This window comes from Lepidochelys kempii, chromosome 14 (assembly GCF_965140285.1).
Source record: "Lepidochelys kempii isolate rLepKem1 chromosome 14, rLepKem1.hap1, whole genome shotgun sequence".
Lineage (NCBI taxonomy): Eukaryota > Metazoa > Chordata > Testudines > Cheloniidae > Lepidochelys > Lepidochelys kempii.
The window spans coordinates 10,921,119-10,946,052 of NC_136393.1; the positions used below are offsets into that span (position 1 = coordinate 10,921,119).

Sequence of the window (24,934 nt, forward strand, 5' to 3'; positions counted from 1 at the left end):
ATATTGCTTATTACTGTGAGTGCTCCATCGATTCCCGGGAGCTTTGGATCAAGCCCCCGAACCAGTGGCGTTTGCAACATTAAGCAGGCGTGTGTGTTTCTAAGTACTAGTAGCTTTGTATAGGTTTAAGAACCCCCTCCTCCCAAAGCAACATTATTACACACATTTCAGCACCTACGTGCAACCCTGCAATAATGAACCACGCTACAAAATGGCTGGGAAAAGTTATAATTGATTAAGAAAACATTTTAAATTTCAAACCTCTACTGGGCTACAATGGGAAGATAAAAGTGATTTTTAGGTTTGAATAGCTTACTTTTTTTTTTTTTTTTTTTTGGACACTTCCTTCAGTACAGTCAGAAACTGGTCAGATAGAGCTGGTCAGAGTCAGAATCAGGAGTCCAGAGCAGGATTGGAGAAAAGCCGTAGTTAGGACAAGGCTGGAGCAGGCGAAGGCTTGGGGATTCTGTTGCCACTATCCGGCCACAGGGAGTTTCAAGCCCTTAGGTGACATTGAGCAAACTGAGCTTCTGATCAACCTGTGAGGCTTATACACCTGCCCTGAAAGTCACCAGACCAGTTCCTGGCTTGTGGATTGGCTGGTGAGCAGCACAGGAGTGACTCATCACCTTACTCATTGAAGTATTTCAATCTTAAATTAATTTAACGCTTTTCATCTTAAAGAACTTTGCAAACCTAAACTAAGATGCAAAAATATACAAAGGGATTGTCTTATCTTACTACTGAAATGTAGCTAACTCTGGGGGAAGTGTGGCAACTCCTTAACAACAATGCCCAATGGTTTATGATATGAAGTGAAGGTATTTTATTTAATTGAAACCACAAGTGTTTAGCTAGGTGAAAGATAATTACCAGAGTTAGAATGTTGCTAGGAGGTTACTGTTAGCACCTAGCATCCCTATGTAAGCAGAAAACTCAAAACACACCCACCAATTCTAAACAAACATTAACTCACAAAACATTAATCTTGGTGAGAAATCCAAAACTGTCACCTACACTTATTAATCCAGATAATAAATCGTAATCTCTGATCCCAGATGGCTAAGAATCGCACACATGGTTTTACCGTAGTTACCTTTTCTATCCCAACCCCGGCCACATTTAGGCCCCCCCAGTTACGTCTTGTCTTTTTGATTGTAAGGTCTTTGGGGCAAGGACTGTCATTTATTGTGCTAGATGTTGTACGCACAATGGGAGTCCCAATCTGCCTTGAGAGTGACTGCAATATACATATTCAGTTCATTAAGCAGTAAGAGCCCTTTGGCTTTGATCTACCAGGATTTTGTCACTGAGATTCCAGAGATTACTCCCCCCCACCCAGGATAACATGTTATTAGTATGACACCATAATTTCTGGGGGAAGAGAAAGCAGAAAACTGAACGCAGAAAATGGAGAGCTCTTTGATAAACTGTCATTAGTCATCCTCAGTTGGTGTTACACTAGGGAGGCAAATTGTCAAAGGTCACCGGGAGCTATTTAAAGTTGTTTTCCCTACCAGGTGTATTTACTTTCACCCAAGTGTGTTTCTTCTGCTCTGATAACCTTTGTCGTCTCCTGTTACACCAGGAGACATCAGCCGAGTTCCCCAGGCACACAGCATTAATTTGTTCTGCCAGTTCCACACAGAGAGCCTAAGCCCACATTTGTCTTCTAATCATGCTTCAGCTGAAATTTTATAGCTGCCAATTGTGATTGAGGGGAGGGGATTGGACTGGGAAATTAGGGGTGAAATCCTGGCCTCAAGGAAACCAATGGCAAGAGAACCATTCAGTGCACTCTAGAGAGCTAGGAGGATTTCACCCCAGCGGGTTTAATTTCTGTTGCTAGCTCTGACTCGGCTCACCTTTGGCAAGTCACTTCCCCTCCTCTGTATCTCGGCCATCCCCGTCTGCCAATAGGAAAAATAATGCTCACCCACTTTGACAGCTATAGGGCTGAGAAATGACTGCCTTTCAATAATGGCAGCCAAATCAGACAAGTACAGTAGCAGAGGCTTCACAGAGGACCTTGCACCCATCCAGCTGCCAAGCAGCTGGTAGCTCCAGGAAGAGATCTGCCAACAACCTCTTCATTTTCTCAGCACCCTGTCTTGTATGAATCCCAGCAGCCTTTGGGTATGTCTACACAGGGATAAGAGATGCATGGCATGGCCATAGCAGACTCGGGCTGCAGAGCTTAAAATCACTGTGTAGACATTCAGATTGGAAGGAATCCGAGCTTTGGGAGCTTCCCCCTTACCAGACACCACTTTCCCCTCTTATAGCAATGTTCAAAACTGGCTCAACGGATGCAAATTCACTCTAGTGACTGAACTGTACAGGTTTAGAGCAGTGTGGCCTAAGGGGGAGAGGGCACCGGAAGGAGAATTAGCAGGCTTGTTGTTTTCCCCAGCTCTGCTGTAGACTAGCCATGGAACTGTGCCAGTCACGTAAACTCTTCTGGCCGGATCTCAAAGGGTATTTAGACTCCTAACTTTCATTGATTTCAGTGAAACATAGGAGCCTAAATATCTTTCAGGATCTAGGCCTCTGCACATCAGTTTTTCCTCTCTGTAAAATGGGGATAATAATGTTTAACCATCTTTCTAAAGTGTTTTCAGATCTACTGCTGAGAAGATGCTAAGTATTAATAATAATTACTTAATACTGATGGTTTTTTAAGCCAAGTTGCTCTGCTCAAGATTTCTACTTCATGGTCACTGTTTAAATGTCCCCCCCCAGTAAAATCTGGGGGCAGATCTTCAGTTAGTGTACATTGTCCTAGCCCTATTGATATCAAGCTCTGTAGATCAGACTTCAGTGGTGGTAGGACACTTTACACCAGCAGAGGATCTGCCTCTGGCAGCAAATCCTGTTCTAGCCACAGTCTCAGCTTTCTTCTCCGTAACTAGGCGGGGGGAGAATGTAGTTTTTTTTGCATTGCACAGGAACCCTTGACATAGCATTTTGGTAGTTTTGCTTCTAGTGGCTTCATAACAGTGGAGTTTGGTTTTGGGGTTTAACCCCTCCAGGATTCCCCAGCTCTCGGGCGGTTGCTCATTTTGGGGCTGAGATTTCCTTTGAGGATTTTGTTTGAAGCTTCCTGAGGTTTAATTTGGTTTTGTGCAGCCAACCAAACACCAGTTCTGGCTCTGGCAGGGCTATGTGAGGTGACACATGGGGTATGTCTACACTGCAATAAAAGACCCGCAGCATGGCCACGGCTGGCCCAGGTCAGCTGACTCAGGCTTGCAGGGCTCAAATCTGCAGTGTAAATGTTCAGGCTGGAGTCTGGGTTTTAAATCCCCCATGGGGGGAGGGGCACGTGTCTCAGAACCCAACCCTACACTGCAATGTCTAGCCCCACAGCCCAAACCCTAGCCAACTGACCCAGGCTCTGAGACTCAGTGTTGCACATTGTTTCTCACAGGATAGACCTATAGAGGCCCCAACAGCCTCATTTCCTTACCTGTGCCCATCCCTCCCTGCTTCTAGCCAGTTTGTGATGGGGCTGGGTTTGCTACTTCACCTGCCTGTGTGGTGGAGGTTCCATCCACAGCTTCTGCCCCCTGCTTCCCTGGAGAGAGGGAGAGAGAACGTGTGTGTGTTTTGGGGAGGGGGGAACCCACAGGCAGCAGGATGTATCGGCAAGAACTTGAAATGAGAGGAGAATAACTAACCTGGGGATGGGTAAGAAACCAGTTAGACACAAGATGGGCATTTGCATAGGAATAGCTACCCTAGCCCACCACTACCACAAGGCAGTGTAGAGGCGGTGTGGCACTTTTAGTTTATATATATATATATATTTTAAGCAGTTCTGTGAAAAAAAAGATTTCCCTTCATCTGCCCTATCCAGCTCTGGAGTGGATCATAGTTTGCCCAGAGGAGTGAAATGGTTTCAGTTAAATTTGTCACTATGAAACTTCACAATGAACTGAATTTCAGCAGAGTGGGAAAAGACTTACCCAGCGAAATCTCCCTCTCCTCCCCTACTGGGGGAATGGAGGTAGGGTCACAGATCACCCCTGTAACTGGGAAGCACACTGCCTGTGATCAACAATGGCTTCTCTTCCCTTTGGCTGGAGCAGGACAGTGAACCAGCCATTTCTGCCTACCTCCCTTGGAGTAAGGGCAATTTCTCTCCCCTTAGCTCAGCCACCTTGGAGGAGGAGACCAAAGTGATAATCACCCTCCACTGTTGTATTTAACACTTCTCCAGGAGCTGATAATTGCTCCTGGCCTTGAGGATTAGTCCTGTAAATCCCACTTATACTGCAGCAAAACTTCACTCTAGTGGGACAATAACCCTTAGTTCCCTTACAAGAAGAAGGTGAGTTCATTAGAATGCAAGGAAACAACTGGGGTCTTCCAGTCCACCTCATGGTAACTGCCGGCCCCCCTCAGTAGCAGCACTGGTCTATGAATAACACTCAGGGCAAGCAGTTATAACAAACCAGGCTTGAAACAGGCATAAGTACGAGTTCAGTGCCAAACAATCCTAGATTTGAGAAATGGAAAAGGCCTTTCCTTTTCATAGAATCATAGAATATCAGGGTTGGAAGGGACCTCAGGAGGTCCTCTCGTCCAACCTCCTGCTCAAAGCAGGACCAATCCCCAACTAAATCATCCCAGCCAGGGCTTTGTCAAGCCTGACCTGGTCATTTTAATGCATCTTCCAGGGGCCCAGTACAGGATTGGGTCCTATTGCAAACTTACTAATAATTAGCTAGTTTGGTTTGAAACCTGCCCATTTTGGGGGGAGGAGGAGGATCCAAATGGTTAATGTGAAACCACCAAGGCCCAGATAAGTAGGTTCCATAAGGCTCAAAGCTATTTAGGCATCTACCTCCATTGAAATTTGATTAGAATACATGGCACAAAGGCAAACGGATGGAGAAATGATTAAGATGAGGTTAATTACACTTACACTGTCTTCTTTAATGATAATATTGTCCCTTTTTGGTCTCAGTTTTCATTAGCCAAGTAGCAATTTCACTGTACTCTGCCCCTCCCTGTTTTGTATCCTATTTCCTATTCTATTAGATCAAGTTGTAATTAATTTCAAATTATTTTTCCCCTCAAGCAATAAGTTCTGAAAGCAACAGGCTGCCTTCTTAATGGGCTTTTCTGCCCCTGGTAATAGACCATAACATCAATTATGTACAGTTGCCTTTGACTTGGGATGCATAACTCCCATGGTGACTAATTACAGTACCTAATAGTCCACAGTGACATGGAACAGTGCTAAATAAATGCAGATCAGCATGGTGTTTAGAGACTGAACCCTTTACTATTTCTGGAGGGCTCAATGCTCTTGGCTTTATCTTGCCAAGGGGATCGGCAAGTAGCTGCAATGTGTTTCAATTTTCTGGATTAAAAAAAGGAATCCTCTAATTAGGCTCATGGTAAAAAAGAATCTCAACTGGCTGGCTTTCCAAGACCCTGCTCCACGTCCCTGCACTCTTACTGTTACAACTGATGGCCATTTGCTTCTTGTCCCTTAAAATCACATGCATCTTAACAAGCTCTGTAACGTTCTGGCTGGTATATGTGCATCAGCAAAGCTGAGGAACACAGACTGATTTCTGAAGAAAGCCAATACAGCCAGAGCAGCTGGAAGTGTTTGTGCCATAATGGTGAACCAGCATAGCACACTGTTGCTGATCCTTTCACAGCTCAGGAGGCCAGAGGATGAAAGCATGGCCACTTTGAAGTCAGTGGCAAAACTGTTGATTTCGGGGGGCAGGATTTCACCCCAGATCATTCCTGCACTGATGTATTTTCCCAGCACGGTGGGAGTTTAAACAACACCCAGTGTCTCATGTGTTAGCAGCTACAGAGTTTGCTTTTTTCAGCAGCAGATTGCCTCCCCCAACCAAACGCAAATCCCAGAGTCTAAGGAATCCCAGCTGTTGTTATTTACAAGCAAGAACATCCTTGTTTCAGTCTGTACCAACTTGTCTGTGATGCAGTTAGTGGAGACTTTACAGTCTCCCTTTGAACTGGAAAATAATTGCCCATGTTGGAATGATCAAACCCTGTGACCTCTAGGCAGAAAACTGAACAAGGGATTCAGTATGACTGAAGAGTGATCTCATGCCCCAGCTCTGGCATCAAGTTTTTCCCTTCAGAGGTGACAGAAGCTGCACATCTCCAGGCAAATTCAACCTAAACACAACTCAGTAGCATCCAGTCTTTCTCTCTAGTCAGAATCAATCATCGTACAACTCCCCTAAGCATTCACTTCAATAGAAACTTCCTATCAGCTCATTCCCATAAACTGAAGTTCCCCCCAAGGAGTAATGTGGTGTCACCTAATCACAATTGTCCAGTGTTGCAGCATTCTTAGCTTTCTGTAATTGTCAAGACAAAAATGGAATGTGTTACATTTTGGGGAAGACGCGCGGCCAAATTCTCGCTGATGTGACTTTTATTTTCCTAGTAAACACTTTCCTGACGGACTTGGTAGGTGGATCACCTTTGACACTAAAAACTTTTAAAGATGGGCTTATGCACATCAGGCCCATTTTACAAATGAGCGAACTACAGAACAGGGCTATTAAGGGGCTTGCCCTAGGTCATGTAGCAAGTCTTTGGCAGAGCCACGAATAAAGTCCCAAAGTTTTGGCTCTGAGCTTCCTTCTCTAACCATTGTGTACACTGTCATCCCTCCCCTAAGGATAATGACAGCTGCACATGTGTAGAAATAGGAGACTCAGGGCCTGATTCACGAAATCATCTCTGTTCAGGCTGCACTTAAGCATATGTTGTTTAGATGCGATTAATCCTTAAACTGGGAACTAGACACAGGCCAACTGGCTGAACTGGTGCTGAGAGCTTTGGTAGGTTTGGGCTGAGGTGCAAGCTCAATTCAGAGTTAGCATTTGCAGAGGCTGATGCTAAAACCTCATTAGTACTTTGTTTTGAAATTTTCACATAAACAAGCCCCTTATTGTTTGGATCTGACCCAAATCCAAGCTTACAGGGAGAGATTCATTTCCAAACTGTACACCAATGTTCATGGGCATGGGGAAGAGTAAGGGGTCTGATGTGGGTCTATTTTGATTTGTAATTGATGAAAAATTAACGGTATCATTCCTGTGGCTTTAGAGCCATTTGTTTTAAAGCACTTGGCTGTCTGGTGAGTGATGCAAAATTCTGTCTGATCAAATTTTAGTAGAAATGTCAATATCTTTCTTGTGTAATAAAGCAGGTCATCCCAAAAGAATGTAAAAAAAAAAAATCAACTTATTAAATCAGTGGCAGCTTCAGCTTGTGTTTGGAGAAGAATCCTGAGTAAGTGGCAAAAGATCAAACTGCCAAAAATATGAAAAAGAATCTGGATTGTACAACCTGTAAATGGCCGGTATTTTCAGCATTACATGAAAACAAAAAGCTGGTTATTGAGAATAGTGGTTAGGCTTCATTCACTGACATTTAATTTTTAGCATAGTATCATTCCACCCATCTGATGGTTAAGACCAAAGGCCAAAGCAACTCAAGGTGCAGCTAGGCGCTAAGGTTTCAGCGTAGCAGCCGTGTTAGTCTATATCCCCAAAAAGAACAGGAGTACTTGTGGCACCTTAGAGACTAACAAATTTATTAGAGCATAAAGTGGGCTGTAGCCCATTAAAGCTTATGCTCTAATAAATTTGTTAGTCTCCAAGGTGCCACAAGTCCTCCTGTTCTCTAGGCACTCAGTGGGCTTTTCAAAAGCACTAAAATGGATTAGGTTTCAGAGTAGCAGCTGTGTTAGTCTGTATTCGCAAAAAGGAGTACTTGTGGCATCTTAGAGGCTAACCAATTTATTTATCCTTAAAATGGATTAGGCGCCTAACTCAGTCTGCATTTTTAGATGTCTAAATACTTCTGTGAAGCTTGCTCCAGATCCGTAGATCTATGTATCTCCATTTAACCCAATGCAGAATTACACCAGACTGGGCTCTGGCTCTGAGCATCAGAATAGCATGCTACTCAAAATTACCTGGTGGGTAAATGATCTGGGAAGCGGGAGTTGTCTTGGGGTTAGACCGTAGGACTTAGAATAAGGATTCCTGGGGTTACACCAAATTTTGCCACCGACTCAATGTATAATGTAGGACAAGCCACAGAGGCCAACATTTTAAAAGGCGGGGGCTGCCGATTTTGGATGCCCAATGCAGGACACTGAGGGGTGCTGAGTAGTTTCACCTGCAGTTCTGAGTGTTGATCAACCTTATAATCTGGCAACAACCATTACCCAGAAGAGGGAATAGTTAAGGGTGTGAGAACAGAACTTGGCTGTGTCTTAAGTATGGGATAGATAAGGAGGCCAACTTCCTTGTCATTGGCCTCTCGCAGCATAACCTTGGTGCTTCTCCTATTTGCTGCTCTTATTAACTGACTCACTAACGATCTTCCAAATGAGGGTTTTCCCCACCTCAGCGGCAACTGCCTTTCCTCCCCGCCCCCGTCTGTCAGAAACTGGCTTAATGTAAAATAATGAATCACTTGTTTGAGTTATAAAACTGCTTGGCATGAGAAGCATTTAAGGGCTGGTGAATATTACATGGGGCGGCTCAGCATGAGCTGCTTAGCTTGAACTGGCCTCTCATCCCTGGCCTGACACATTTATCCTTCCCGAGCAAAACAACGTTGCCGTTTCCCCCCAGCAAAGACCCGTTCGGTAACAGTAATACACGCTCTTCAGCAGGCCTGGTTACCTAGGAGACAAGGCCTGGGCCTGTGGCGTAGACGTAGCCAGGCAATACATAGCTCCCGTGAGCCAAACACACTCTGAAGTAAACCAGCCAATGCACACGCCACAGCAGCGATGGCGTGTGTGTTTCAGGGAACGACAAAGCGCCATCCCTTTGCTTTTTTTCTTCATGGTAATTATTAATTATTTGACTTATGGTGGTGCCCCGAGGTCCCACTTGCAACTGAGGACTCACATTGTGCTACACACTGTACAAACACAGAGTGAGACAAAGGCCTGGCCCCAAAGGCCCGACAATCGAAACGAACAAGACAGCTAGAGGGTGGGATGGGAAGCGGATACCCAGAGAGGTGCAGATCTTCCCTGGCATTTAAGTGCCATTGAAATCGGTGGGAGCTAGATGCCTAAATACCATTGAGGATCTGGGCTGAGGTGACTTGCCCAGGATCATGCAGGTCCGTGGCAGAGCTGGGAACAGGACGCCCGGGCCAATGCCCTACTGGACTAAGCTGCCTCCTTGTAAGCAGGTGATTACAAACATGAGCCTCACCCTGCTATTGAATCCTTGTGAGCAGACTCCTGAAGGAAGTCACTGGGGCTCCATGGGGGTTTGCCTGTGTGGAAATCATTGCAGGATTGGAACACAGGATTTGCTTTTTCGAAAGGCCTGTCGGTTTTCTAGATTCCTTCCCAAAGGCGCATTTTGAGTCACCTTTGTACAAAGAAGATTAAAGGAATGGGACAGACAGGCTTGGCCTGCTGTCATTTACTCCCTTTTCTAGTCTAAAAATTTCATTCATTACAATTCTATATGATGAGCAAGACCTGGCGTCGATCAGCTGCATAATCTGCCGTGGATAATATCACAAAGCTGTGGGGGCTAATTATAAAAGAGACACAAGTGGTTTATATCACTGAGATCTTTATTGTGAAAGGAGCATCAGAGCTTTACATCACTTTAGGAGTTTTTTTAAATACAAGGTGGCGTGGCCAGTCACTCCATAAGATACCGATAGTACAAAGGGCTTTCGAAAGCCAAGTGTGAGCAGGGTCATCCTTTGAGAGCGGCTTTACTTAAGTAAGATGTTATAGTGAAATTCAGTGCTGCGCAGAGGACAGCACAAGGGCTATGTACCACTTCGATCCCACTTCTACCCTCAAGGCTCCCACTGAAATCTATAGCAAAATTCCCACTGACTTTAGTCCTGCAGAATTGGCCCTGGAGGGCCTGAGTGGTGCATAGGCCTTGTGGTGGTGGGTTCACCCTAACTAATGATGGTTTTGTGTGGTATGTCAGAGGATGTGAAACAATCATCTGTAGTGACTTATTGAAACTTACGGTGGGATGCTCAGGGTGGTTTCTCTGTGTGAGTATGGTGTGGGAGTGATCTACCCTGTTTTTTTTTTTAAGTGATACATTGGGCTGAATTAAAAGGAAGGCATTTCGCAGCTGCAGTTTGACCCAGAGCCTCAGAAATATTTAGGTGCCTAACTCCCACTGAAGTCAGTAAGAGTTGTAGGCGCCTGAATATCTTTGTACATCTCGACCTTTGTGTCTAATTTGCCTGTTTATTCCAGTCACTGCAACACCTGAGTACTTGCAACATTTCCAATTTGAAGGGTGCAGTGTACTACAGGTACAATTGTAAAGATAAATACTGGAGTGTTGCAGAAGCCTATTTATAATGGTGTCAACCGTACATAGAAAATAGATGTACATGAAGCCACTGAAGTACTCCAGTATCTGTTTTCTGGCAACGCCTTTGTTTTGTTCTCTTAATGGATACAAAGTTGTACTTCCATTGCTCTTCCACTCGGTACATTTCATTGTGTGGTAAAAATGTAAAGCAGCCATCACAGAGTTGTGTGTTTTGACAACTGCTCTTTACAAAGTCTCATTACATTATTCCAGAGCCGTTTTCCCACTTTACAGGATTCAGTGTAATCAAAATTATTTTGCAAACTGCTTCAGTGAGAGGAAAAAAAAAACACCCTAGGAAACAAGTATGCCAACATACAAAAATAGACGAGAACATTTGGAGATCCCAGGTTTCAAAACACAGTCTCGGTGCTGGAGAATATGAGCTATGGTAGCTTATGTGACTGATGAGACACTAGAATACAGAAGAAACTAGATGGATGCAATGATCTGTTTCTAAGAAGTCTTTAATTATCAAGTCAAAATAAAAGAGAAACATTCTCCAAGTAAGCACAGCAGGTAGAATGCCAGCATTTTATCTTGGGTTCTCCCTCGCTGCTGCAGTAAGCAGTGAATTGCATACTCAGGGCGGAGGGTCAGTGTTCACTCCTTGGGGCGAGCAGGTAGCATTCACATAGCTGCCCTCCTGCAGTGGATCCAATGGGTGGAGCCTGCCTCGTTCATGGTCCTAGCCTTACCCCCATCCACTTTCAGGGTTGGGCTGGCTGGCCGGGAAGCCACTGGCAGAGTGGAGTTGTGACCACCGACCTGTACTTTGAGTTACCATAACCCATGGCTGAATCAAGCCCTGGAAGGATAGCGTAGTCACGACCTGATTCAAATCTCTCACAAAGAAATCAGAGCGGCACAGTCTATATATGCCCTAACTAAACAGAATTCGTAGGAAATCCCTGATTAGAGCTAGAAAGTGCCTGGAATAATCATCACATACTCCAGAAGGGACCGCCTCAAACAAGATACCACCGCGTAACTCTCACGCACCGGAAAGAGAGCAAAAGTTGGTCCAAGGAAAGAAATTACCCCATCCACCTTGGCTCTGTAATAAACAAAGCACTTACATGACTCCTAGGACTAAGGAAACTGCAGAAAACCCCTGGTACAAGGTCCTGCAAGCAGCAGGAGTCTGTGCCTGTTTTTAAAGGGCATTTAGGGAAGAACAGCATGATTAAAGGGCCCATTATAGCTCGACACAAAGCCCCTGCTAATGGGTTCTGCTCAGTGGTTCTATGTGGTGGTTTGAGGGATGGGGGCACAAGCCTCCCTCTGAGGCCATAGCAGATCATGGCTGAAGCATGGCAGCTTTCCAGACTGCTGTCATACTGAGTGTTCAGTGGATCTGCTGGTCAAGCTCCCTCCATAACATCCTCCCTCTACCAGCTACATGAAGGGACACGGACTCCACATGCATAGGTAATTGGCCCTTAAAAGAACACAACAATGTTTCCTACCAGCCTCCCAAGTGAGTATGACATTGCTCAGCACTAGGAATGACATCTGCTTCTGAGAGAGACTGGGCAAAACTAACTTCTCTGCGCCGCAGTACAGATTCCCTGGGAGGGGCTATCCCGGGTGTGACGCCGTCGTACATGAAGCATATACGATAAAGAGCCACACTGTGACTCAGAAAGGAGGTTTACTCGGAGTTTTGCTCTGTAAAGCAAATTAAACGTTAAAGGCCTAAGAGCTACCCTGTGCCTGGCTCTGCACCGGGTGTGAGGGGAAGGTGGCAAGGAGAGTTTTAGTAGGTGTAGGAGCTGTAAACAAGTCAGGTCCTTTTGCTCAATAGTACAAAGATTTGAAAATCCAGCTCCACCACTTGTCAGAGACTCCCCATTGAGGGTGTGAGGGATGGGGACCTGGCTTTGAATTGACCAGTGGAGCTAAGTTGTATCTTTTCAGAGTGTGACACTCCTATGTATGCTTCCCAAAGGAATTCAGGCTGTAGCCTGTGCCCACCTCACCCTTTAAAACAGAGCCTCACTCCTTGGTTCTAAAGGTTTGAACCACTGTTTTACTTTGGCGTATTCATCAGTGCTTCTAGTGTTCCTTATTTCATTCATTAGTCAATACCTGTCATCGTCACAGATATAAAAAGAGGAGAGCCTTTATAGTGACCTATTGTAGAATCAGGCACTCAAAGCAGAAGTCAGCCCTTGTGCTGAGTGTAACATTATCTTAAAATATCTCATGCTGCTGATGTACAGTGCAACCTGTTTGTAGGGCCTCAGCAGCACCTCATTTTGAGTAACCCCTTTAAAACATCCTCAAGATCTCCAGAATGAATTTGTTTTGTGTCTACTTAAAGACCCACTTCTAGGAGGTGACTGAATTCTGCTGATCCCAGAGGTACTTTCATAGGTTTCATCGTATTTGAAATTTCACAGCGTCTGCTGAAATAGTTGCATGTGGCTGTTGGTTTAGCAGAGTACAAAAGTGAAATCATTTTCATTGCACGATTATGCTGACAGAGTATGGCTTTCTCAACCAAAATTGTGTCTTTATACTTGACAACTCATCAAGGCCTTGTCTTCCTAAGGCCTAATCATTCATCTTAAAAATATTTGTAGAAAAGTCATCTGGGCTGCAATACTTACAACAAATTGTCATAAACTTTTGCTAGCAAAATACATTGAAAGTTTCTGCTATAAAAACAGACTGACTCAGTAGTTACAGAAAAGGCATCTCTATTACAACTACAAGCACTGGTAAAAAAGCTCAGCTTGTATGTTATGGCTCTACAAGCAGCTTGAAGCCACTGTGAGAATTACAGCCGTTGGGCCCAATTCTGTTCTCATACTAGGAGCAGGATTAACTCCATTCCAGCCAATGAAGTTATACCAGTGTATAAGTTGTGAAAGGTCAGGATCAAATCCTAAAGGATGAGAGTGAGAGTGACCCCTGTGCACAGGACCTATCCAGGTCCTGTGCACCACCTAAGTCCTTAAGGGTTTAAGTGGAAATTTTGCCAAGGTGAACTTCAGCCTTGAAAATGATCCTACCTAAATAGTGGCAAAGCTCCTATTGACTTCAATAGGCGTAATATCTGGCGCTATTACATTAGACTATTGGAAGGTGTACATCTTCTTATCCAGATGCTGAAATGAGACTGAAACTACTCTCCACCAGTCTCAGCTCTTGGGGTCTGGAAGCTCTCTGGTCCGGTCTTCCTCATTCTCCTCGGAGCAGGACAAGTTCAGTGCACTGGTCACTGGATGGATCCATGATGTTGTCTGTGTTACATGGCTAAATGGAAACAAGAAATGCCATTAGTACCCCCAAAGGGGTTATTTCAGATCATAAAAACAGGAGAAGTCCTAAGGATACTTAGCCCCTCTCTGGAGGTCCCCAGTGTCTCACAAGATCAGACCCTAAGAACTGTTCATGAAAATATTTCCAGCGTAGGAGTGTCTAAACCTCACGTACATTTATTTCCCATTCTGTAGGAAAAAGGAGGTACCTTTTGGATGTGAGAACCCCAAGTCAAGTTCCCTGCCTCAAATATTCCCCCTTGATTTAACTGAAAGCTAAGGAGAAAAGTGCTCTTGCAGCAAACGAATCTTGGTATACTGAAAATACCCTGGAGGTGGTGTCTCTTGAATGACCGCTGTGACTGGCCACTAATACAGCAGCACTCTACAAACCTGTACTAACTAAGTCTCCCAACATTCCAGCACGCTGAGAGCAGAGTGGCCAAGTGACTTGATGAGGTCAGAGAAGGAATCAGCCAGAGCTGGATCCAGGAGATTCTGCTTCACAGTTCCATGCTCAGATACTAGAGGATGGACTAGAGAGGTCTAGAATCATTAAGAGACTTCTCCTCTTGAAGGTGAGAGAGGTACATAAAGCCAAACGGGAATATTCTTAGTCCTCCTCTGGGACAAATTCAGGGCATCTTCAGGAGCCAGTGCTCATGTAAGTAACCTGACTCACATGAGTCATCCCTACTTGTGTAAGGGTTACAGGATCAGGCCCTGCGTTTTAAATACCATCCCAAGCTGCTTGCATCATCTTGCTCTGCTATAATTAACAGCATTTCCAACAATATGAATGGCTAAAAAGAACCTGCTCTGAAAGTTTCCCAGATTTAGTGAGTGCAGGCAAATGGTCAGGCTGAGAATACGGTAAACTTGTGTACATAACGAGAGCGACAAAGTAGGTTAGATAAGATCTTTTATTGGACCAACTTCTGTTGGCAGAAGGGACAAGCTTCACAGAGCTCTTCCTCAGGTCTGGAGGAGGTAATCAGTGTGTCCAAGCTGAATACAAGGAGGGACAGATTGTTAAGCATAAAGTGTTCAAACATGCTGTAGGAGACCACTTAAAATGGTTAAGGCAATTAAGGGTTAGCAGACAGCAGCATTACAAATTGTTGTAATGAGCCATAAAACCAGTGTCTCTGTTAAGTCCATGGTTTTTATGTTAAGTCCAGCAGCGTTATGAATTTAAGTTCTCAGGCTCATCTTGTGAAGGTGTTGTGCAGGTTTCCTTTGAGGACAAGACCAGAGAGGTCAGACATGGAGTGGGTGAAAAGTGTTCACCCATGGGTGACAGGGTATTTTTGTCTTTTATCATTTTTCTGTGTGAGTACATTCAAGACCCCTTCATTTTAAGTGGTCTCCAACAGCATGTGTGAACCTCTTATGCTTAACCATCTGTCCCACCTTGTATTTAGCTGCGACACTCTGGTTACCTTCTCCAGACCTGAGGAAGAGCTCTGTGAAGCTTGAAAGTTTGTCCCTTCCACCAACAGAAGTTGGTCCAATAAAAGATATATCCTCACCTACCTTGTCTCTCTAATATCCTGGGGCCAACATGGCTACAACACTGCAAATAACATACATAGTGCAAGGCCAAGCCCTCTTCCCCGACTGCCCCCTGGGCACAAACCGCCCCCCGCCCCCCGATAAAACTATCAGTTGTGTGGATACCATCCACACTGTATGTGGGTAGGTCACAGCTTTCTGTCCCTTCGGGTGACCAGACAGCAAATGTGAAAAATCGGGATGGGGTGGGGGGTAATAGGAGCCTCTATAAGAAAAAAACCCAAAAACCAGGACTGTCCCTATAAAATTGGGACATCTGGTCACCCTACTGTCCCTTCTGGAAAGGATGTGCTGTTGGTAAAGGAAATATAGTTCTTTTCACTGTTTTTAGTCCTGCTAATAGATTCAGTCGTTGTTATCGGTAAGTTAGTGCAAAGAGGAAGCTTGTAATATAAGATGATCATTATGAAAAAGCTGACAAATCAGATGACTATATTGTCTTCATATGCAATAACAAGGAAAATAAGTAAGACCAGAGGAACAGACATGCTAAGGAAACTCACAAGAGTCCCATTATATTACCTTGCAACCCTGTTAAACAAGCATATACCTGTGCTGCTATTCCCTACAAAACAAAAAATTGCGGTCCTGAGCAAATTCTGCCCTGATTGATGCTCTTTGCAAATCCACTGTAATCTGTCTACACTATGGACATTCATAGCTCCTTCTGAGGTTAATGGGAGCCTGGCCTGTGTATCCTAAGGCAGGCCACATTCACCAGTCTACAGCAGAAACAGTTCACAGGAAAGAAACAACATGGGTGGAATGTGTAATAAGTAGTTTTGGGAGAATTTCATTTTCATTTTGTTGTTTCACTAAGATACCAATTTTTATCAACTTAATGTTTTTGGTTGTGTGAGATTATAGGTTTTTAAAGCATTTTTTAACATTTTTTTCTATTTGAATTTTCACAGTTGTGCAAAATTAATTGTGTGTGTGTGTGGTGTGTGTGAGTGTGAGAGAACAATTATTTAGTGACACCCGAACCCTGCAGGTGCAAGGAGGCTGCGGTTCTGGCAGGGCAGAGCAGAGATCCCTGGCCAGGAATGCAAGGAAGAGGATGAGCCCCTGGCCGTAGGGGAAGCCACCACACTGTCACCAACCCCAGGGCCACGCAGGGAGCCCCTGCATTCCCACTATCACTGCCCCACTCACTCACTCGCTGTAAATGCAGGGACTGTCCTTGGGCAGGAGCCATTCAACAGTGGGGTGGTGGCCTCCCCTGCAGCTGGGAATTAATCATTCTCCTTGTGGTCCTAGCTGGGATCTCTGCTCTGCCCCACAAGAATTGCAGCCTTCCCCACACCTGGTGCCTCCTGAAATCTGAATGCCTGAGGGTGCTAGGTGCAGGGGAGGCTGCGCTTGCCAACTGCAATCAATGATATTTTTGGCATCTATTTCTGATAAAATGAATGTTTACCGCTGACTAGTGATTTAAATCAAACCCTGCCAAGCCTAGTAATAAGGTGAGTGATTTTATTCTTCAGTTAGTTATGAGTTGAGGTGTAGCGTACACAGGAAAAAGGAGTGCTAATATGTATTCACAAGTGAATTTAAAAACGCAGCTCTGGTGTTAGTGGTCCCATAAATAGGGAGTACTACCTCGTGGCTAGAGGGAAAAGCATCTGCCCCATTGCTGGCCTGCTTTACACTTTGTTTTGCAAATCCACTGGGCCAAATTCACCGCTCTGTTTTGCCCATGTAAACTACTGTAATTCTATGGAAGTTAATGGACATATTCTACATTTACACAGCTGGAACATGGAGCAGAATTTGACCCACTGATTTCATGGAGTGTAAGTGCGGGCTGAATCTGACTAAGTTTTATTAGTGTATAAAGATCTTTACATGAGACATTTCTCATTGATATTCATTCCCTTCACTTCATTCTCTTCTCTTAATACCTGCTGCACCTTTGCTCCTTCTCTGTTTCCCCCCTATGTATTTGCATTGCACTCTGTCTGCTGAGCAGTTCTCTGAACAGTTTGTTCAAGTACAGTTGGCTTACGCAGCACTAAACATCAGGCCAGATCCTCGACTGGCGTGAATCGGGAGAGCTCCACGGAAACCAACACAACTAGGCCAGCTGAGGAACTGGCCCATGGTCTCTGTGACTGTAATTATACTCACTGGCCCTTACAGTGCCTTGTAGATTTAATACAGCTACATTATTTACAGTAAGTCTCACGCCTTGTTCTAACACAGAGTTGCCGACTAAGCTGCGGCCCAATTTCAGCTCGCAGTTGCACCATTCTAACGTCTATGAGCGAGCAATGGGGCTACTCTGGATCTGAATCCCTGTAAGTGGGAGCAAATTTTGCCTTTGCGTTCACTTGCTCTTTCTTTTCCTGCACCATTTGATTGTGGTCTCATTTTAATACCTGAAGGTTAGCTTTTACGTCAGTGTCTCGCAGCACTGACTTACTGGTACAGGGATTATTCTGTTCTGATGAGACGAATGAGCTATGCCGTTACCTTGTACTCACACCTTTTACTTGGATGTACTGAGCTAACATTCAATAAAGTGTGATGAGGACAGTACTCTGCCAATCATGAGGTAAAGCTGGACCACAAAGCTAATTTAAGTTAAAACTTGAGCTGCTTTAACTAGATTACCCTATCTTCTGATCTGGTAGCCTGTCAATGTATCCATTACTTAGTACATGGCCAAATCCTTCAATGGGGTGATGCCTGTAGAGGGACTGAGTAAGAACAGCAAGATTTGGCATATAGATTTAGCAACCTTTATGCTCACTAACAGCCCAGGTTAAACCATGGGATGATTTACAAGAATAGGAGATGCAAATTGGACCTTCAGTGAGCTCTTTAATTATTAGAGTAACAAGTGCGTACGTTTCAAAGGGAACAGGTTTATACCTAACATGCATAGACATTGAAAAGCATTCTAATATAGCATTTTATATGGGATATATGAACAACATTGGCAATTTAAAAATGAAGCTACTCATTGTTAAAATTATTTAAGATATTATGGAATTACCTTCCTGGAGTTGCAGGATCAACTGTGTAAAAGTTTAAACACTGTAACAAGTTAACAGAACACAGTGGTGTAGCCCTGTCAGCCAGTTTAGCGTGGGGCTGACAACTATTTCTTAACAGTAACCAATTCATTCTATGAAGCCTGATGAGTCGTTGTGACAGAAAATGAAGGCAATTTTCCAGACTCACAAAATAGCCGCAGTTAAGCCATGGGACGATTTACAAGAATAGGAGATGCAAACTGAGCCTTCAGTGAGCTCTTTAATTATTAGAGTAACAAGTGTGTACAATTCAAAGGGAACAGGTTTATAGCTATCATGCATAGACATAGAAAAAAGAAAAGGAGTACTTGTGGCACCTTAGAGACTAACAAATTTATATCACAGAATCATAGAATCAAAGAGTTGGAAGGGACCTCTGGAGGCCATCTAGTCCAACCCCCTGCCCAGAGCAGGACCAATCCCAACTAAATCATCCCAGCCAGGGCTTTGTCAAGCCTGACCTTAAAAACTTCTAAGGAAGGGGATTCCACCACCTCCCTAGGCAATGCATTCCAGTGTTTCACCACCCTCCTAGTGAAAAAGTTTCTCCTAATATCCAACCTAAATCTCCCCCACTGCAACTTGAGACCATTACTCCTTGTCCTGTCATCTGCTATCACTGAGAATAGTCTAGATCCATCCTCTTTGGATCCACCTTTCAGGCAGTTAAAAGCAGCTATCAAATCCCCCCTCATTCTTCTCTTCCGTAGACTAAACAATCCCAGTTCCCCCAGCCTCTCCTCATAAGTCATGTGTTCCAGACCCCTAATCGTTTTTGTTGCCCTTTGTTGGACTCTCTCCAATTTCTCCACATCCTTCTTGTAGTGTGGGGCCCAAAACTGGACACAGTATTCCAGATGAGGCCTCACCAATGTCGAATAGAGGGGAACGATCACGTCCCTCAATCTGCTGGCAATGCCCCTACTTATACACTCCAAAATGCCATTGGCCTTCTTGGCAACAAGGGCACACTGTTGACTCATATCCAGCTTCTCGTCCACTGTAACCCTTAGGTCCTTCTCTGCAGAACTGCTGCCTAGCCATTCGGTCCCTAGTCTGTAGCGGTGCATTGGATTCTTCCGTCCTAAGTGCAGGACTCTGCACTTGTCCTTGTTGAACCTCATCAGATTTCTTTTGGCCCAATCCTCCGATTTGTCTAGGTCCCTCTGTATCCTATCCCTACCCTCCAGCGTATCTATCACTCCTCCCAGTTTAGTGTCATCCACAAACTTGCTGAGGGTGCAATCCACGCCATCCTCCAGATCATTAATGAAGATATTGAACAAAACGAGCCCCAGGACCAACCCTTGGGGCACTCTGCTAGATACCAGCTGCCAACTAGACATGGAGCCATTGATCACTACCTGCTGAGCCCGACAATCTAGCCAACTTTCTACCCACCTTGTAGTGCATCCATCCAGCCCATACTTCTTTAACTTGCTGACAAGAATACTGTGGGAGACCGTGTCAAAAGCTTTGCTAAAGTCGAGGAATAACACGTCCACTGCTTTCCCTTCATCCACAGAACCAGTTGTCTCATCATAGAAGGCAATTAGATTAGTCAGGCATGACTTTCCCTTGGTGAACCCATGCTGACTGTTCCTAATCACTTTCCTCTCGTCTAAGTGCTTCAGAATTGATTCCTTGAGGACATGCTCCATGATTTTACCGGGGACTGAGGTGAAGCTGACCGGCCTGTAGTTCCCAGGATCCTCCTTCTTCCCTTTTTTAAAGATGGGCACTACATTAGCCTTTTTCCAGTCTTCCGGGACTTCCCCCGATTGCCATGAGTTTTCAAAGATAATGGCCAATGGCTCTGCAATCACATCCATCAATTCCTTTAGCACTCTCGGATGCAACGCATCTGGCCCCATGGACTTGTGCATGTCCAGTTTTTCTTAATAGTCCCGAACCATTTCTTCCTTCACAGAGGGCTGGCCACCTCCTCCCCATGCTGTGCTGCCCAGTGCAGTAGTCTGGGAGCTGACCTTGTTCATGAAGACAGAGGCAAAAAAAGCATTGAGTACGTTAGCTTTTTCCACATCCTCTGTCACTAGGTTGCCTCCCTCATTCAGTAAGGGGCCCACACTTTCCTTGGCTTTCTTCTTATTGCCAACATACCTGAAGAAACCCTTCTCGTTACTCTTAACATCCCACGCTAGCTGCAACTCCAGGTGTGATTTAGCATTCCTGATTTCATTCCTACATGCCTGAGCAATATTTATATACTCATCCCTAGTCATTTGTCCAATCTTCCATTTCTTGTAAGCCTCTTTTTTGTGTTTAAGATCAGCAAGGATTTCACTGTTAAGCCAAGCTGGTCGCCTGCCATATTTACTATTCTTTCTACACATCGGGATGGTTTGTCCCTGTAACCTCAATATGGATTCTTTAAAATACAGCCAGCTCTCCTGGGCTCCTTCCTCTCATGTTATTCTCCCAGGGGATCTTGCCCATCAGTTCCCTGAGGGAGTCAAAGTCTGCTTTTCTGAAATCCAGGGTCCGTATTCTGCTGCTTTCCTTTCTTCCTTGTGTCAGGATCCTGAACTCGACCATCTCATGGTCACTGCCTCCCAGGTTCCCATCCACTTTTGCTTCCCCTACTAATTCTTCCCAGTTTGTGAGCAGCAGATCAGGAAGAGCTCCGCCTCTAGTTGGTTCCTTCAGTACTTGCACCAGGAAATTGTCCCCTACAGTTTCCAAAAACTTCATGGATTGTCTGTGCACCGCTGTATTGCTTTCCCAGCAGATATCAGGATGATTGAAGTCGCCCATGAGAACCAGGGCGTGCGATCTAGTAGCTTCTGCGAGTTGCCGGAAGAAAGCCTCGTCCACCTCATCCCCCTGGTCCGGTGGTCTATAGCAGACTCCCACCACGACATCACCCTTGTTGCTCACGCTTCTAAACTTAATCCAGAGACTCTCAGGTTTTTCTGCAGTTTCATACTTGAACTCTGAGCAGTCATACTGCTCCCTTACATACAGTGCAACTCCCCCACTTTTTCGGGCCTTCCTGACCTTCCTGAACAGTTTATACCCATCCATGACAGTACTCCAGTCATGCATAAGCATAAGCTTTCGTGAGCTACAGCTCACTTCATCGAATGCATCCGATGAAGTGAGCTGTAGTTCACAAAAGCTTATGCTCAAATAAATTTGTTAGTCTCTAAGGTGCTTCAAGTACTCCTTTTCTTTTTGCGGATACAGACTAACACAACAGAGCTGCTACTCTGAAACCAGACAGAGAGTTCTAATATCACATTTAATATGGGATTTATGAATAACATGACAATTTAAAAACTCAATCTACTCATTGTTAAAATGATATATTTAAATTATAGATGTGTGTATATAAATTACATATCAATTATGTGTGTGTATGAATATATTTACAAATCTGGTTTTCAACAGGAAAAAATATTTGCCATATTTTCTAAAATGAGTTTTCTGAGATGTTAGTAGTTCCCAAAAGAGACTTTTTCTCTGGTTGACAAGTTAAATCACTGTTTTAAAATTGGATATCATTCTTTAAAATACTGTCACCCTGAAATTCCACTTGCCTGTGTAACAGCTGAAGGACTGAGCCTTAAACATGTTGATCATTTAATACATTTTCTGAATTACTTACCTGATTTTGATTACCCATAGAAATCATGGAGTCAGATGTCTCACCCTGCTAACACAGTATTTGTTCCCTGAAGCACTATCTGAAGTGCTTTGTTCTGCTTAGTTTTACATAGTCATTTTCCAGCTTTCCCTTACTGACTTTAATTAATAATGGAATCATTTTTAATTTTACCTTTTCCTTCCCAGTGTCCCTGCACAGTCTTGTCCAACATGCCTAAATCCTGGTCTGTCACACAACTATATCCAGTCTGAGCTAGCAGACAAAAGTATAACATAATCCTATGGCGGAAATTGAAGCTAGACAAAATCAGAGTGGAAATAATCTGCAAATTTTTAACAGTGAGGGTAATTAATCATTGGACAATTTACCAAGGGCTGTGGTAATTTTTCAAGCAAGATTGGATGTTTTTTCTAATAGATCTGCTCCAGTTCAAACAGGAATTAATTCAGGAAAGTTCTCTGGCCTGTGTTATACAGGGAGTCAGACATAACCACAGTGGCCCCTTATAATCAATGCACATATGAACCATGAGCACACACTGCCAGTCATGTGAATTAGAACAAACTGTGCGCCAGTTTAGCAATGATGTGAATAAATGTCCACAGGTAATAGGGTCCCACCCAACACAGACTTCATTTTCTATTTATTTATCTATTTTAATAAGTTGCCTTTTCCTACAAACTTTACAGCTGGGGAACAATTGACAGTAGATCTGATTTTGCCCTACCACTATGAGGGCTTGATCCTGCTCCTATAGTGCAGTCAATGCAAAAATTCCCATGGTGCAGGATCAGGCCCTCAGTCAGCACTAAAATCTGACGTCAATGGAGTTAAACTGGTGGAAAAAATGGTGTAAGGAAGAACAGAATCAGGCCTCTCCATTTCAAAATACCTGGGGCCAAATTTTGGGCTAGTGTGCATCTGGAATAAATTCCACTGACTTCAATGGAGTTATGCTGGATTTTCACTGGTCTAAGAACAGGCTTTGCCCCTTAAAACTGATAAGTGCAATGAGCCATTTTATCTTTACAACCCTTTCCCAAACACCCTTATTAGAAGAACTCTCATAAATAAACCTTAAGTCCAGATATTACATCTCACATCAGAGAAAGACACACACAATAAGCACAGATTATTTAGGCACAAAATAATTGTATACTGCCCTGGTATTTATTTTTAGTTCTCATCAAGTGCTGTGGCTAAAGAGCTTTGACATAATCAGTCCAATGAGATAATCCCAGATTTACTGGTTTGTGGAACATTCTCGTATTAGAAATACATCCTCTATGATTTGTGTGGTTGGGGCATCAATGGAAGTAAGAAGGAGTTCAAATCTACCTCTATGCTTTGTTTAACTGAAGGACCATGTTTTTTTAATTTGAGACACTACTTAAAATATTGCAGAGTTTTGAAAAGGCAGCAACACAACACAAATTCATAACTGCAAAACATTTTCCATTTCAACTGTGCAGCATCCCTTGGCAAATGTTCTTGTATAAACGATTCATCTGACCACATTTTAGGAGCAATCAACTATGCGTTAGCTATATTTAAAGCTTTTTAGGTTTACAAACAAGTCAGCGTTCTTGGAAGATAGCCAAGTTTATTGGTGGAAAACAAAGATTTGAGCTGGGAATATGTCAACCATTTGTTGTTGGCTGCTTTTTTTTTTAAACAGTAGTAAATTGTAAGACAAATTTTATTGCTTGAACAAACAAAACAAGAGAACACAGTCTTTATTTTATTGGCAAAGAAACAATAGTGAATTATTTAAATCCTCAAAAAGAAAAGGAGGACTTGTGGCACCTTAGAGACTAACCAATTTATTAGAGCATAAGCTTTCGTGAGCTACAGCTCACTTCTTCAGATGCCCTGTTATAAAAGATAAATCCTGTTATAATTACCCTCTTTATGTTTCTTACTTCCTAGCATGCAAAATGGTTTATTTCAAGAGGAGAATTTAGGACATTATCTTAAGAAAGAACGGTTCAAAGGCAAATAGTTCAAAGCTAGAGGGATAAGCTGATGAAAAATAGCTTGTGCATCTTTGCTAGATTTTGAGAATTAGCAAATTATGTTTTTCACCTTAAGTGATAAAAATCTCCCATTTACATTACATTAATTTGTACAGGGCCAAGTTCTGTAACCTCTCAGAGGGTCATGGAAAGCCTTGCAGGCAGCAGAACTGGTGCAGGTCACTTTGTAGGGTTCCCCATCTGCACAGAGTCCATTGGAGACTTTTTGCAGACTATTGTGCTGGGAGACTGAATGGGGGTGGCCAGTGTGAACCAGGGCCATTTCCTGTGGATTAACTCATCAAAATTCTCCACTGTATGACTGTATGAGTGACAGGCAACTTGCAAGAGGAGAAATCCTGTGCAAGGCCTGTTTGAGATTTTTGGGGGAGTCCAGATGTCTCTCTAAACCAATAATCAACCAAACTCCCACCATATAAAGATTCATTATGGGCCAAATGAGTCCTGCTATTGACTTCAATGGGACCAGGATTTAGCCCTATTTGAATATCGAAAGCCAAGTTCTGGCCTCACGTGAACCCTATGCTTACCCTCTGAGTTGAGTGGCGTTGCACATGATGGAAGTGAAGGCAGAATGTGTCACGTTTAAAATGAAATGCACAAATGCAATGACAAAGGTAGTTGGGGGTTTTCTAAACCCATATCCTAGCAACCTACTCTGTTGAACTTGCATCAGTCATTTTACTGAGCTGTTAATCTTTCGTATCCTTGATTTTGGATCTCCCAAATCTAATTGGTAATGCAAAATACAGTAATGCTTAATTCAAGATTATTGGTGCTTGATAAAACTTTAAATGACCTGTGCATAAATGAAAATTATTGCAAAACCACTAACTTTTGCTGACTGCCTTAAAGCAAAGGACTGAGGATGGGAAATCCCTTACTATCAAAACCTTAACCTTAGGTACTTTCAATGTTGCTGCTGAAACAGCCCGCAACGAAAACAGGATGTAGCAGAAGTTATTGCTAGCAGCAACTGCATGAT

The 24,934-nt window shown here is 43.7% G+C and overlaps 1 protein-coding gene across 12 annotated transcripts in view; it reads right to left on the minus strand.

Moving 5' to 3' along the window:
* Nucleotides 1-9,606: 9,606 nt before the first annotated feature.
* The window catches only part of STXBP4 (syntaxin binding protein 4), a 139,762-nt gene continuing 124,434 nt past the window's right edge, over nt 9,607-24,934 (minus strand). For 11 of the 12 annotated variants that reach the window (XM_073311655.1, XM_073311659.1, XM_073311653.1 and 8 more), the window contains one exon: nt 9,607-13,664. In XM_073311655.1, the coding sequence (XP_073167756.1) occupies nt 13,550-13,664 (115 nt within the window). In that variant the 3' untranslated portion in view covers nt 9,607-13,549. The remainder of the gene's footprint in view (nt 13,665-24,934) is intronic. The other variant, XR_012154917.2, reaches the window with a different exon arrangement.